The sequence below is a fragment of the Ailuropoda melanoleuca genome, chromosome 2 (genome assembly GCF_002007445.2).
Source record: "Ailuropoda melanoleuca isolate Jingjing chromosome 2, ASM200744v2, whole genome shotgun sequence".
NCBI classification, from domain to species: Eukaryota; Metazoa; Chordata; class Mammalia; order Carnivora; family Ursidae; genus Ailuropoda; species Ailuropoda melanoleuca.
The window spans coordinates 38,910,736-38,923,640 of record NC_048219.1 but is presented as its reverse complement, the minus strand read 5'-3'; the positions used below and the strand labels follow the sequence as shown (position 1 = coordinate 38,923,640).

The 12,905-nt window shown below is 38.8% G+C and overlaps 1 protein-coding gene across 6 annotated transcripts in view; it reads right to left on the bottom strand.

Moving 5' to 3' along the window:
• Nucleotides 1–12,905, bottom strand: part of DNAJC6 (DnaJ heat shock protein family (Hsp40) member C6) — a 140,749-nt gene that overhangs the window by 120,871 nt on the left and 6,973 nt on the right. The window contains exons 1-2 of one of the 6 annotated variants that reach the window (XM_034653630.1): nt 10,183–10,380; nt 4,445–4,512 (exon numbers count right to left, since the gene is read on the bottom strand). The exons of 2 other annotated variants lie outside the window; for them this stretch is intronic. In XM_034653630.1, the coding sequence (XP_034509521.1) occupies nt 4,445–4,466 (22 nt within the window). In that variant the 5' untranslated portion in view covers nt 4,467–4,512; nt 10,183–10,380. Of the gene's footprint in view, nt 1–4,444; nt 4,513–10,182; nt 10,382–12,905 lie in introns of those variants that run through there. 3 more of the 6 variants (XM_034653631.1, XM_034653627.1, XM_034653632.1) reach the window with 3 other exon arrangements.

The following is a 12,905-nucleotide window of genomic DNA, read 5'->3' as shown; positions in this document are numbered from 1 at the left end:
GCCACGCAGAGGGCAGCTGCTAAGAGGCAGGGAAGCCTGCAGAACTTTAGACATCCTTCTGGGGCTGCAGTGACAAAAATGAAGTTTAGGACTGAAAGTCATATCGTCGAGAGGCTCAAAGAAGTGAACCTGACCTGAGCTTTCTCCTTGAAGTATGGCTAAGTGAACTGCACAGGGTAAGAGGCTCAGAAGCCAAGGAGATGAAAGGCAGAACGAGCATTATTTCAGAGTATTCTGTGGACTCACAGTATTAGGAAGACAAAAATTGAGGTTTAGGACCTGCTGAGGGAAACATCTAAGGCTCTCAGTCAGTACTCCTGGGGGCCTAGGATTGGGAAAACCCAGAAACAGACAAATCTTAGATGTCTACAAAGCACACTTAATTGGACTGAGAGCCTGATTAGATTGAGGTTATCTCCTTTCTACTGTGGGCAAAGAATGGGGTAAATACTCTCATAAAGGAGATGACATCATCCAGAGCATCTTCATACACAATATTGGACATTTAATAAAAACTGCCAGGCATATGAAGAGAACCAAGAAGAAAAAACAGAAAATATAAACAGATTCACAAACAGCCCATACATAGGAATTAACAAGTATGGTCTTTAAAATGACAGTGATTAATATATTTGAAGAAATAGGTAAAATGGAAAATATATTTTTTTAAAGATTTATTTACTTATTTGAGAGAGAGAGAGAGAGAGAGAGCAGGGGAGAGGGGCAGAGGAAGAGGAAGAGAGAGTCCCAAGCAGATTCCATGCTAAAGCACGGAGCCCAACACAGGGCTTGATCCCATGACCCTGAGATCACAACCAAAAGCCGGTCACTCAACCAACTGAGCCACCCAGGCATCCCTGGGTTTTTCCCTTTATTTTTGGAGAATCTATTATTTGAAATAATCTAATAAAAATTTGAAAGCTGAATACAAAATAAGTTAACAGATTGTGTAATGATAAATTAGACACAGCAAAGAGCTAGTGAGCCCTAAGATAGCAAAATATAATCAAAATGGAAAAAAGAAATGAAGACTAAGAATATAGATAATAAAATTGGACATGCATGGAACAGAGAAAAAATTCTAACATAAAAGTAATTAGAATCCCAAAAAGAGAGAAGAGAACAAAGCAAAAACAATATTTGAAAAAATAATGGCAAAGAATTATGAGAATTACAAAAAACATTAAGTTATACAGATTTAAGGAGGTCTGAAAGCCCCAAGCAGGATAAACACAAGGAAAATCACACGTAGAAAAACTGCTAAAAACCAAATATATAAAGAAAAGTCTTTTTTTTTTTAATTTTATTTATTTGAGAGAGAGAGCGAGGGAGTGAGCATGGGTGGGGGGGGGGAGAAGCAGACTCCCCAATGAGTAGGGAACCCCACATGGGCTTGATCCCAGCACCCTGGGATCATGACTTGAGTGGATGGCAGATGCTTAACTGAGTGAGCCACCCAGGCGCCCCAAGAAAAGTCCTTAAAAATTGCCAAAGAAAAAAGATGCAACATCAAACAGCAACAATAAAACTAACAGCCAACGTTCCAAGAAAGGAAGAAAGCCAGCAACAATGGAATGGCAACCTTAAAGTGCTGGGGGTGAGGGAGGGGATCTTCTTCCCCAGAATTCTATAAATCCAATGAAATTATCTTCACAAACAAAGGCAAAACTAATCATTTCCAGACCAAAATGTTAAGAATTTCTTTTATACCAGATATGCATTACAAGAAATACTTAAAGAAGTTCTTTTGCTGTTGTTGTTGTTGTCATTTTGTTTTTTATGCAGAAGGAAAAGATCCCAGAAGGAACACATGGAAGTAATGAAAAGCAATGGCTAGGGGAAATATGTGAGTAAATCTAAGTGGAGATTGATTGTAAAAAAACAATAATATCAGTGTCTCATGGGGGAATTAAATATATAATTAAAATGAATTATAATGACACAGAAGGAAGAGGGGGAATTGCAAAGGGGAGGCAGGGTAAATAGAATTAAAGTATTCTCGGAGCCGAACTTTGTCTGGAATGTGATTAATTAAAAGTAGCATTGGATCAATCACATACACCCAAAAAGTAAAATGGAAACAAATGTGTAACATGCTAGTAGAGAGGAAAAGGGGAAAGTTAAAAAAAATGCTTGATTAATCCAAAAAAAAAAAAAAAAAACCAAAGAAGAAAAAAAAAAAGGTACATAGAACAGTTGGAACACAAATAGGAAACAAATAGTAACATGGTAGCTGTAGACCTTAATATATCAATAATTACATTAAATGCTTTACATACTTGAACTAAAGACTAAACTGTTAGACTGGATTTTTAAAAATTCTTTTATATGCTACTTACAAAGGATCCAGATTAAACATAAAAGCAAAATTAAATTGAAGTACAAAGATGGAAAAAGATATACCATGTATGTATTAGCCCAAAGAAACCTGGCATGGCTCCATTAATACTAGAAAGGCAGACTTTAACATAGGAAGCATTACTAGATATGAGAGACATTTCACAATAAAGACATAACAATTCTAAATGTATATGGTATGCACCTAAAATCATAGCCTCAAAGTGAAATAAAGCAAAAGTTAGCAAATATAAAAAGAGAAAGAGGCAAATCCAAAATCATACTGGGACGGTAAGGATATATAAGATCTGTGCTGCAAGATTTTAAAAAGTATATAATTGACATATATAGAACATGGAACCAAATAACCTCAGTATGCACATTCTTTTAAAGTAGACAGGTAAGGGGCAGGCATCTGGCTGGCTCAGTTGGTAGAGCATGGAACTCTTAATCTCAGGGTTGTGAATTCAAGCCCCACATTGGGCGTGGGACGTACTTAAAAAAAATAAATACATAAAAACAAAGGCCCAATCAGTCTCAAAAAAAAAAAAATAGACACGTAAGATACATACATAAAAACTGACAATATGCAGGACCTCAAAGCAAGTTGCAACAAATTTAAAAGAACTAAATCATCCAAAGTATGTTCTCTGACCACAGAAAAAGTAAGGTAGAAACAAACAGCAGGGGGAAAAACCCCAAAAAACTAGAAATTCAAAAAACTCAAAAAACTTAGTAATGAAGAAGTACATTTCTAGGTGGGTGGGGCATGGGTGAAATAAGTGGTGGGAAGTAAGGCGGGCACTTGTGATGAGCACCAGGTGATGTATGGAATTGCTGAAGCACTATATTATACTCCTGAAACTAAGGTAATGCTGTATGCTAACTAACTGGAATGAAAATAAATACATTTGTTTGAAAAGAAGTACTTTTCTACATGACCCTGTGTGTCCAAAATAAAAAAAAAAAAACACAATGGAAATTATAAAATAGTTTGAACACAAATGACAATAAAAATATGACATAACAAAACTAACAAGATGCAGGTAAAGCTATGCTCAGAGGAAAACTGATACCCTTAAATGAAAATATTTTTTGGAAGAAAACTGATAATCAGAGATATAAGCTTCTATTTTAAGAAACTAGAAAAAATTTCAGAAAACTGGAATCAAAGAGTGTAAAGTAAATAATAATGATAAAAGAACTCACGAGATAGAAAACAAATTTATAATATAAAAAACAACCAAATCAAAACTACTAGCTTTTTGCAAAGATTAATAAAATTCATAAAACTTTGGCAATATGCATCAAAAAAATGAGAATTACCAGTATAAAAAACAGAAAGAAATATCAATATTAACAAAAAAAAATAGGGACAAGACCATACAACCTACAAATATTAAGATCGTAAAAGGATAAAAAGAAAACCTTTTAGTAATAATTTGAAAATTCAGATAAAATGGATAAATTCCTAGAAAACACAACTTACTAACACCAAAAGAAATAGAAAATCTGAATAAACCTGTACCTAATAAATTAAATGAATCCACCTTTTAAAACCTTCCTACAACAAAATTTCCAGGCCCAAATGGTTTCACCAGTAAATCTTCCAGACATTTAAAGAATAATTCCAATCTTACAAAACCATTCCAAAGAAAAGAATAAAGAGGAAATATCTCCTAGCTTGTTTTATAAGGTCAGCAAAACCCTGATGTGCAAACCTAGCAAGGGGACCACAACAATAGAAAATTATAGGTTAATCTCTCTTGTGAACAAAAATATTCCTCAACAAAATATTAGCAAATCAAATCTGGTAACATATGCAAAGGATAACATATCACAACTAAGTTGAGCAAAATTAACACTGAAAAAAAAATCAATGTAATTCATATTAACAAAATAAAACAGTACAATCATGATATCATGATCCAAAAAAACTTTTGATAAAATTCATGATAAAAACTTACCAGCACACTAAGAATAGAAGGTAACTTTCTTAATCTGATTTTTAAAAGCACCTATGTAAATCCTACATCAAATATTGTACTTAATGGTCAAAGACTGATAGCTTTTCCTTTGAGATGAGGAACAAGATAAGGATACTCACCATCACGACTTCCAGTCAACATCGTGAGAGAGATCCTAGCTAGTGCAATAATGCAAGAGATAAAAAGTCTAAGGATTGGAAAGGAAGAAATAAAGCTGTCATTATTCACAGAAATCTAACCACCTATAAAAATCTAAAACTATTAAAATTAATAAGTGAATTAGGCAACGCCCCTGAAATAAGGTTGGCAAATAAAAATCAGCTATATTTCTATATATCTTAACAACAAGCAATTAGAAAGTGAAATTTCAAGTTGCCAGTTACAGTGGCATAAATAAAAATCAATTACCAGTGACATAATTTTTTAGAAGATTTGTAACACCTATATCCCAGTATTTCTGCCTGAAAGAGGGCAGTTTATGCTCAGCTCAATTTCATTGTTTGTAGATTGTTCTAATTTTTTAAATGAACCTGAAATATAGAATTGAGTATACAATCTCCAAAAGTTGTAATGTTGGCTCAAATTCTTTAAAAATCATTAAGGAGGTCATTTTGTATACTCTGAGTATCACAAACATATATAATATAAAAATACTTTGTATTTCCCTGTTTAGTATCTCAAAATGAAACTGAAAGGTAAAATGGCCTACTTCACACAAAATTAAACAAAAATATACATAATATACCAACTATAATGTCAAAGAAGTAAAAAAAAAGTCATATTAACAATACAATATGCAAACGCTCAAGCAATACTATATTAGAGAACATAATAAGGTAGTCAGGTACATGTACCTCTATGTAGATTGAATGAGACAGGTGTGTTTTATTGGTTTCTCAAATTCAAGCAGCGTTGCTTTGGGTAAGTGGTTTTTTTGAACAAAATTAAGTATGATCTCTCCTCAATTTGCACAGCATTTTTAATCCTGGAAATGTCAGTCTATATATATTTCAGTGTAAAACCAATCTATGTTCTAGGCTCAGAAAAGTATAGAGGGTTTTCACTTACCTCTTCAGCAAAACATTTGAAAGTTGCACTGGACACGAGATAATTTGTCACTGAATGGAACAGTCCAGAACATTGCAGGATATCTACAGCATTTCTGGTTCCTGCCCAGTGAATGCTTCTAGAGCCCTTTACATACTTCCAGTGCCCCCCCCCCGCCCACCCAAAAGCAGTACCTTGCCCATTTGAGAACCACTGGAATAAGCCAGGCTAAAAACCCAGTTTTATCACATGCTAGCCCTGAAAACTAAGAAATCAGTCAGCCATTTACAGATCACCCCAGCCAGCATATCATTTCTCCAACCTACCCAGTCACAAGCAGCAAATGACAAAAATCCTTGAAAGAATTTGAGTCTTTCTGAAAGTATCAACATAGTCATAGTGGTTAAGAAAAATCACAAAATCTTTTAATTTCCTTCCACTTCCTGTATTTGGGTTATAGATTAGGGGATGTACACCATAATCTTTTTAATATTTATTACCTAAAAGCCTGGATCTGTAGATATTCAAACCCCCAATCAGATTTTGTAATAACTTTCAGTGAAAAATGAAATTCTTTTGAGAACTGCTGCCACAGACAAGGCTCCACACCTAGTTTTACCGTATTAAAATGTTATATATAACCTCCATGTGTTCAAAAAAAGCCATGCTTGTTTTTCAGAGATATAGAAAAATAACAAAGTTTAAAAGAGAACTTTTTGCCCTACACTCTAGTAGAAAAAAATTTTCCAACCAAATTTTCAAATTCTCCACTCCAATTCTTTCATATCACTGCTTTTAAAACCTTGCTGCACAAAATACTCAGAAAACTTTCTAAATAAAAGGAAAATTTTAAGTTGAGTTGGAACGCCTATTTTCCAAATAAACACAATCCAGAGAATTAGTCGAAAGCCATCATTTCTATGGTTCTCATTCCCTTTTTATACCTAGTAAATTATTTCTAATAATAGATGATGTTGAAAATTTTATTAATAACTATGCAATTTCACCATGCTACTTATTCTCAAGCCCTTGCCTACCATGTGAATGGTTTTGGAGGTAAAATGACATGGGTTTGAATCCTGACTCTGCTACTGACTAGCCATGTGTACCTAAACAAAAGTCTTTCCTTTATATGTACAATACCCTCTACTCTACAATGTTGTGACAATACAGCACCTCACAGAGAGCTTTTCACATACTAGTTGCTCATTAAATAGGAGTTATGTTATTATAATTAGCTGTCATGTTTGCCAGTATCTACTTATTTATTCATTCATTCAATGATTTTCTTCTTAGTTGCCTCGTATATAATTTTTTTTTTCTGGCTTGCAAAGCATTTTGTATTTAAAAGCTTTTGTATTTAAAAGCTTCACTGAGGGGTTTCTCAGGTGGCTCAGTCAGTTAAGCGGCTGCCTTGGTGTCAGGTCATGATGCCAGGGTCCTGGGATCAAGCCCAGAGTTGAGTGGAGCCCCAGGACAGGTTCCCTGCTCAGCGGGGAGCTTGCTTCTCTCTCTCCCTCTTCCTCTGCTCCTCCCCCTGCTCGTGCTGTCTCTCTCTCTAATAAATAAATAAAATCTTTAAAAATTAAAAATAAAAAAAAATAAAATCTTCACTGAACTGTTAAGACAAGAGGTACCAAAAGGAAGAAAAAGAAAGGCATTTGTTAAACCACAACTCAACATTTACTAATATTAGTCATGTGATGGTAGCTTATAAAAATTCAGTTTCTGCCTACCAATATCCTGATGATTTATTTGCCCCTGTCAACCTCCTCAGATTTTATCTGATTCTCATTTTCAGTCTTTGCAAGGAAAGTTGACTTCCGCACAATTTACAACATTTTAACAGTTGTTCTGTGGTAGTTTTCAGCATAAAGAATCAAATTTTTAGATATTTATGTTTCATATTCAGGTCACCAACTGGTACTCTGGAACCTACAAATAGCTCTCATGGTCTGGTTACCATGGTCACACCTTCTCCTCACTACTGGGCACAGGTAACACACACACACACACACCCCACCTCCCACTGTATACTAAGCTACTCTCTGTCAACACCTATACATCTCCTGGCCCTGAAAAGATTCTTTGATCACTAATAAATCAGCTTGGAAGGGTCTTGGGAGACCTTAGAAAAACAACCATTCAGAACATTTCAGGGATCTTAGACCTTTCTGAAAATCCAAGAAAAACTCTTGGTAGTCTCCTCATACATAAACAAAATGGACATGCATATAAAACTGCACTTCACAGACTCCGTGAAAACCAAATTAGGAAGCTGTGCTGTATTTCAGTGTTTCTCAAACTCCTGACTGGGGTTCACAGTAAGAAACAGATCTGACATCAAGACAGCCTATACCTGCAGGCATAAACAAGCATAAATACTCAAAGCAGAAGTTTCAGTAAACAATGTTTACCCCTACCAGGTGCAATGGTGTCTGGCATTTTTGATTCTATGTCATCTTTCTAAAACATTGGTCAAGACTCACCACATTACTTTCTTACCACCACAGTCTGCAGGGCAGTGATCTAGTCTAACACCTCTCCATTTTACAAATAAGTAAACTAAGATCCAAAGGAATAAAGGGTCTTGTCCTTGGTCGCTAAGAAATTAGGTGAAACAAGCCAGAACCTAACTATCCTGACTCTCAACCAAAGCCTCTTCCCAAAGCAAAGTGAAACAAAAATTCTAAATACCAGCTCCCCTCGAAAAGCAGCTAGGGATTTGAAGCTTAAAACACGCTGACACACTGAGAAGCTGAGTATTGACGTTCCAAACAAGAGTGAATATTAGCCTCATCCTGAGCCTCCCATGGAGGCTGTCCTAGCTTTTTCTAAAACAGGAGCTTGGCCTAGCATGACAAGGCACATAAGCAATTTTTTTTCTTTCCAAAAACCCTTTCTCTGGCCACTGAAAACAACAGGGGGAAAGCCAACACTCCCGACTTTGTTTAAATACTTTGGATTACACAGGCACGGGCTTTAATTGTTCACCAGAGGCTGGCTTAGCAGTGGAGAGGCCCTCTTTCCACTTGCCAGGCCCATGCATACAAAGCTCTCTTCCCCCCACCTAAGGCTGCTTAATTAAAATTTAAACATCAAAACCACACAGATCAATACGTGGATGTGAATGCTTCAGAGCCTATTAGATGTTAATACTACCAATACCAACTAACCCTGCCCCTTTTAAAGCCTCACTTACAGAAAGTGGCATTGTTTGGGAGACTTCATTACCAACAGTTTAGTAGATTAAAATACCAGCCTCCTCTCTGGCATCAGGCTGTTTGTGGCTTTGGGGTTTTGTTTTTTGTGTTTTGGTTTTTTGGGTGTTTTATTGTTGCTGTTGTTGTTGTTGTTGTTGTTGTTGTTGTCGTTTGGTCAGGGGAGGGTGGTTTTCCTTTTTTAATGTGGAATAAACATCACTGACCATCATGAGGTGAGAATCTTATAACTAGCCAGAGAGTGGCTGGGTACTGGTCTGGGGAAGGCCAAGCCTGGGGGCCCCAGGGCGGACAGGGAGGAAAAAGCTTGGGGCCTGTATCGTCTCCCGGGTCACCCAAACAACTTAACTCGGTGGGGGAGAGGCTCGGTGGACGCAAATAACCTACCCGGGGCGCTGCGTGCCAGCCTCCACCTGCGCCCCCCAGCCCCGGTGTCCAAGGGCAAAGCGCTGGGGCTTCCTTAACGCAGAGCTCACAGGGAGGAGAGGGTGGGGTGCAAACTGCTGCGCAGTGGCACGGGTGCGAGAACAGAGAAAGCCCGAAGGGTAAAGGGGGGCGGGCAAACCCTAAAATTAGCACTCAGGAAGCAGGGGCTGGGCACGGCGGCGCGGAGATGGCGTCTTCTGCTGCGGCGGCTGCCCTGGAGCAATCCCTTAGGCAGGTAGGGGGGCTTCCCCGGGAGCCTGGTCCTTATGCGCCTTCCGTGTCCACTCAGACCAGGAGCAAGAGCAACGCAGCAGGAAGGGCTCCTTCCGGTAACAGGGTCGGGGAACACGTGTAGCCTCCTGAGACCTTGGGGTCTATCGCTCCTCCCCCAACTGCGGCAGAAAATTTAAGGAGCCTCGGAATTTAAAACGCCAGAATCCTTCAGAATCCCTGTTGCTGAACTAAAAATTTGGTTGGCTCATTTTAGTGAGCCCTGTGCTTTCCTGAGTTTTCATTTAAATCCATTTTTCTCTTCCCCCTTGCCTCAAACGGAAATCGAGTAATGGGGTGGGGGGTGGTGATAATGTACCAGGGATCTAGGGTCTGGAGGTTGGAGGGGTGAGGGTAGTTTGCATGCGAACATCTCTGCAAGATAAACAGTTCTGAAGGTCAGTGATGGCTCTCCATTGGGTCCTCCTGGAAGGATTAACATTCATTAAGGAATTCTCCCTCAACATTTTTCTTGTGAACCCAAACTGTAAAAGTCCGAAGTATTTCAGATATTCCAATTGCAATAATGCACTGAAAACCTATATATTAATTAACTATCGTGAACTCTCCCAAAATAAAATTATCAAAATCCTGGGAGCTCTTATAAGAATATCTGTGAAATGGAAATATGTGTTATTCTGCCAAGATTAAAAGAAGAATACAAAAATATTGTTCTATTTGGTAGCACAGATATGGAAAATTGAATGACACAATGTTTGGAAACCAGAAGCTAGTCATTTAAAAAAAGAGTCATGTTTATTACATAACTAGAATTTTAAATATATATATACACAGTAATTTAAAGTCTGCCATTAATTCAAACTAACCATATCTGTGGAGTGACATTTCATCCCTATCATCTTTTAGCCTCCCCTCTGCAGTTGGCCCCTTACCTTTATTTTCAGAATCTTTCATTCTCCCTTTCCTCCCTCTGCTGCAAATGAGCAGGAAAGTCCGGCTGATTCTGCAAACCTGACTTTTGATTTGTCATTCACAGAAAGTCAGCGGTCTCAGGGGCGAAGTCCCTCAACGGAGGAGCACTCGAGCTCTGATAATTGCATGCAAGTCAGTGTGCGGGGTGATAATTTTGCTTATGCTGGAGCAGAAAGGATGGGGATGAAGGCCGATGTAAACACAAATTCCAAAACATGGCATGGAATTGGATCTGGAGTCTAGGCTTGCCTTTCCTTTTCTTAGATTAGGGAACCAACTGTTTAGTACCTCCTTGTCTCTGTAGAGACTTGGTTCAGGTTGAAAGGGGAATGTCTGTGCCATGTGCCAAGCTTATTCTCAAATGGAGACCTTAATTTTGGAGGGAATTAAGAGATCTGTGCTTTGTTTTCTTTTTCATATTCATTCATTCAATAAATATTTCTTTTACCTCTCTGTGGCCCAGGCTCCATGCTAAGTAGTGGGGATACAACAGTGAAGAGGACCAGTCCCACTCCTCAAGCTGCTCACGGGCTGTTACAACACAGAGGCATATAGTAACCCATGTCTGCTGCATGGACACAGATTATTGAACCCATTTCATCCAGGCATAAGTTAATTCTCAAGGCTGAGCCGGAAATGGGCACAAGGAAGCCAGACCATGAGAGCCCTCTCTTAGAGGGCAAGGAGAATTCAAGCAAATCTTTCAATCATCCAATTCCAGCTTACTTTCAATCACTACATAGCTCAGATTCATTCCTTCATTCCTTCATTGAGCAAATGTTTATTTATGCCAGGTAGAATTCCATCTGTTAGGGATTCAGAGTGCAGAAAACAGACCACATCCTGCTTTTGTGGCTATTACAATTTGGTGAGAGTATTCATACAGACAATAAACAATCAAATGTAAACATATAGTACATGGCAATACATGCCATGAGGAAAAATGAAGCATGGGAATGAAGTAACAGATGTGCCATTTTAGACAGGGTGGCCAGAGGAAGTGACATTTAATTTATTTTATGAAAAATGGGTCAGGGTCATCGTAGTCCCTTCCAAATATCTTCACTCAGATGTTGTTTTTTTAAGTGCTGACTCCTCACGACCTCCTCTGCTCTAGGTGCACTCTAGGCGATGGGGGGTGTTTATTCCCCATTGTAGATGGGTAAACTGATATCCAAAAAGATTAACTGACCCAATCCAGGACCTCACTAAGTTGTAAGAAGAGCAACAACAAGAAATACACCTACCTGTGGCTCTCATCCCCAGAAATTGCTGGGTTAAATGCAATACTGACATGGAAAATCTGCTGGAGTAGGAGTTGAGATAAGAGGGTCGAAGACCTATCTCTACCACTATTAACTAAGTGGTGTAGGGTAGGTGACAACCTCTATGGCACCAGTTCCCTCATCTATAAAGTGGGGTTAATCATATCTGCCCTGTGTATGTGCCAGGCCTTTCAGAAGATCTAAAGGGAGAATAGATGTGGTACTTGGCAAACTAAGCCCTATATAAATGTAAGGTATAATTATCAACATACTTGGGCACATTTACGAGAACTAATAGCTAGTGTTCACCTGGTCATTACTATAGCCCAAGAGTCAAATATAGCTGTAGAGTGAAAGCTTGCCGTGGCTACTATGGGTCCTGGAGTTGATTTCTAGCTTCCATAATTCAAAGACTCCCTGAAAGTTTTGGGAAATTTCAAGTATTTGTTTTTTGTTCCCATCTTTCCTTGGCAGTGGGTAATACCTTTATGCTTCTCTTTGACAACTTAAGACTGGTGAGAAAAATCTGCCTTCGTCGGAACTCCTTGCTGGCCACCAAATGCACCACCATGTTGATTCATAGACCACATCAAAGAAACAGGCATCTCCATATCTAAGGAGCAAGTCCAGGACAGCCAAAATGTGCCCAGTGAGGAGCACCTTTGGGGGTAGAGAGCGCAGAGAAGAAGTAGGTGGTAAGAAGCCACCATTTGTGCACTCTTTCATTCAATAAATATTCATTGTGCCAGGCTCGGCCCTAGACACCAAGAATGACACAGCGCTGAAGTAAGCATTCTGTCTTCAAGAAGTCTGTGGCTTCAGGGCAAGAGGTTCCTACGAGGTATGCTGATTTACGGATTAGGTGGAGGAATGCCAAGGCCTGGGTTTGAATAGTAGGGCAGGGGCCATATAACAGGAGGGATGGTTCAAGTATGGGCTCTGCTATGTCCTGGCCCCTAAAGTAATCTGGGACCCTCTCCTACACCTCTCTATGTCTGTATTTCCTGATCTGTAAGATGAAGACAATAAATGGAACCTACCTCCTAGGGTTGGGTGAGGCTCAAATGAGTTAATACATGTAAAGTACATGGCACAAAGCCTGACGCATAAAGTGAGGGCTCCATAAATGCTCTAAGACTAATATTGCTACCTTGTGACCTGGGTCAAATTTACTCCTCTGCACCTTCTACAGAAAAATAATAACTAGCTTGTAGGGCTGCTGTGAGAGTTAACACATCAGAAAGAATGTACAGCCCTTGGCATAAAGGAGTAGCTCCCCGCCTGCCAGCTTCGCTCCAGGAGGTGAGCTTTAATCAAGTAGGCTTCCCAGGAAAAAAAGACTAAGTCTGGGAGGAGAGAGGAAGTGGGAAATGGGCTGCCATTTGTTTTCAAGAGTGTGGTCATTTCTAGGGGTACCT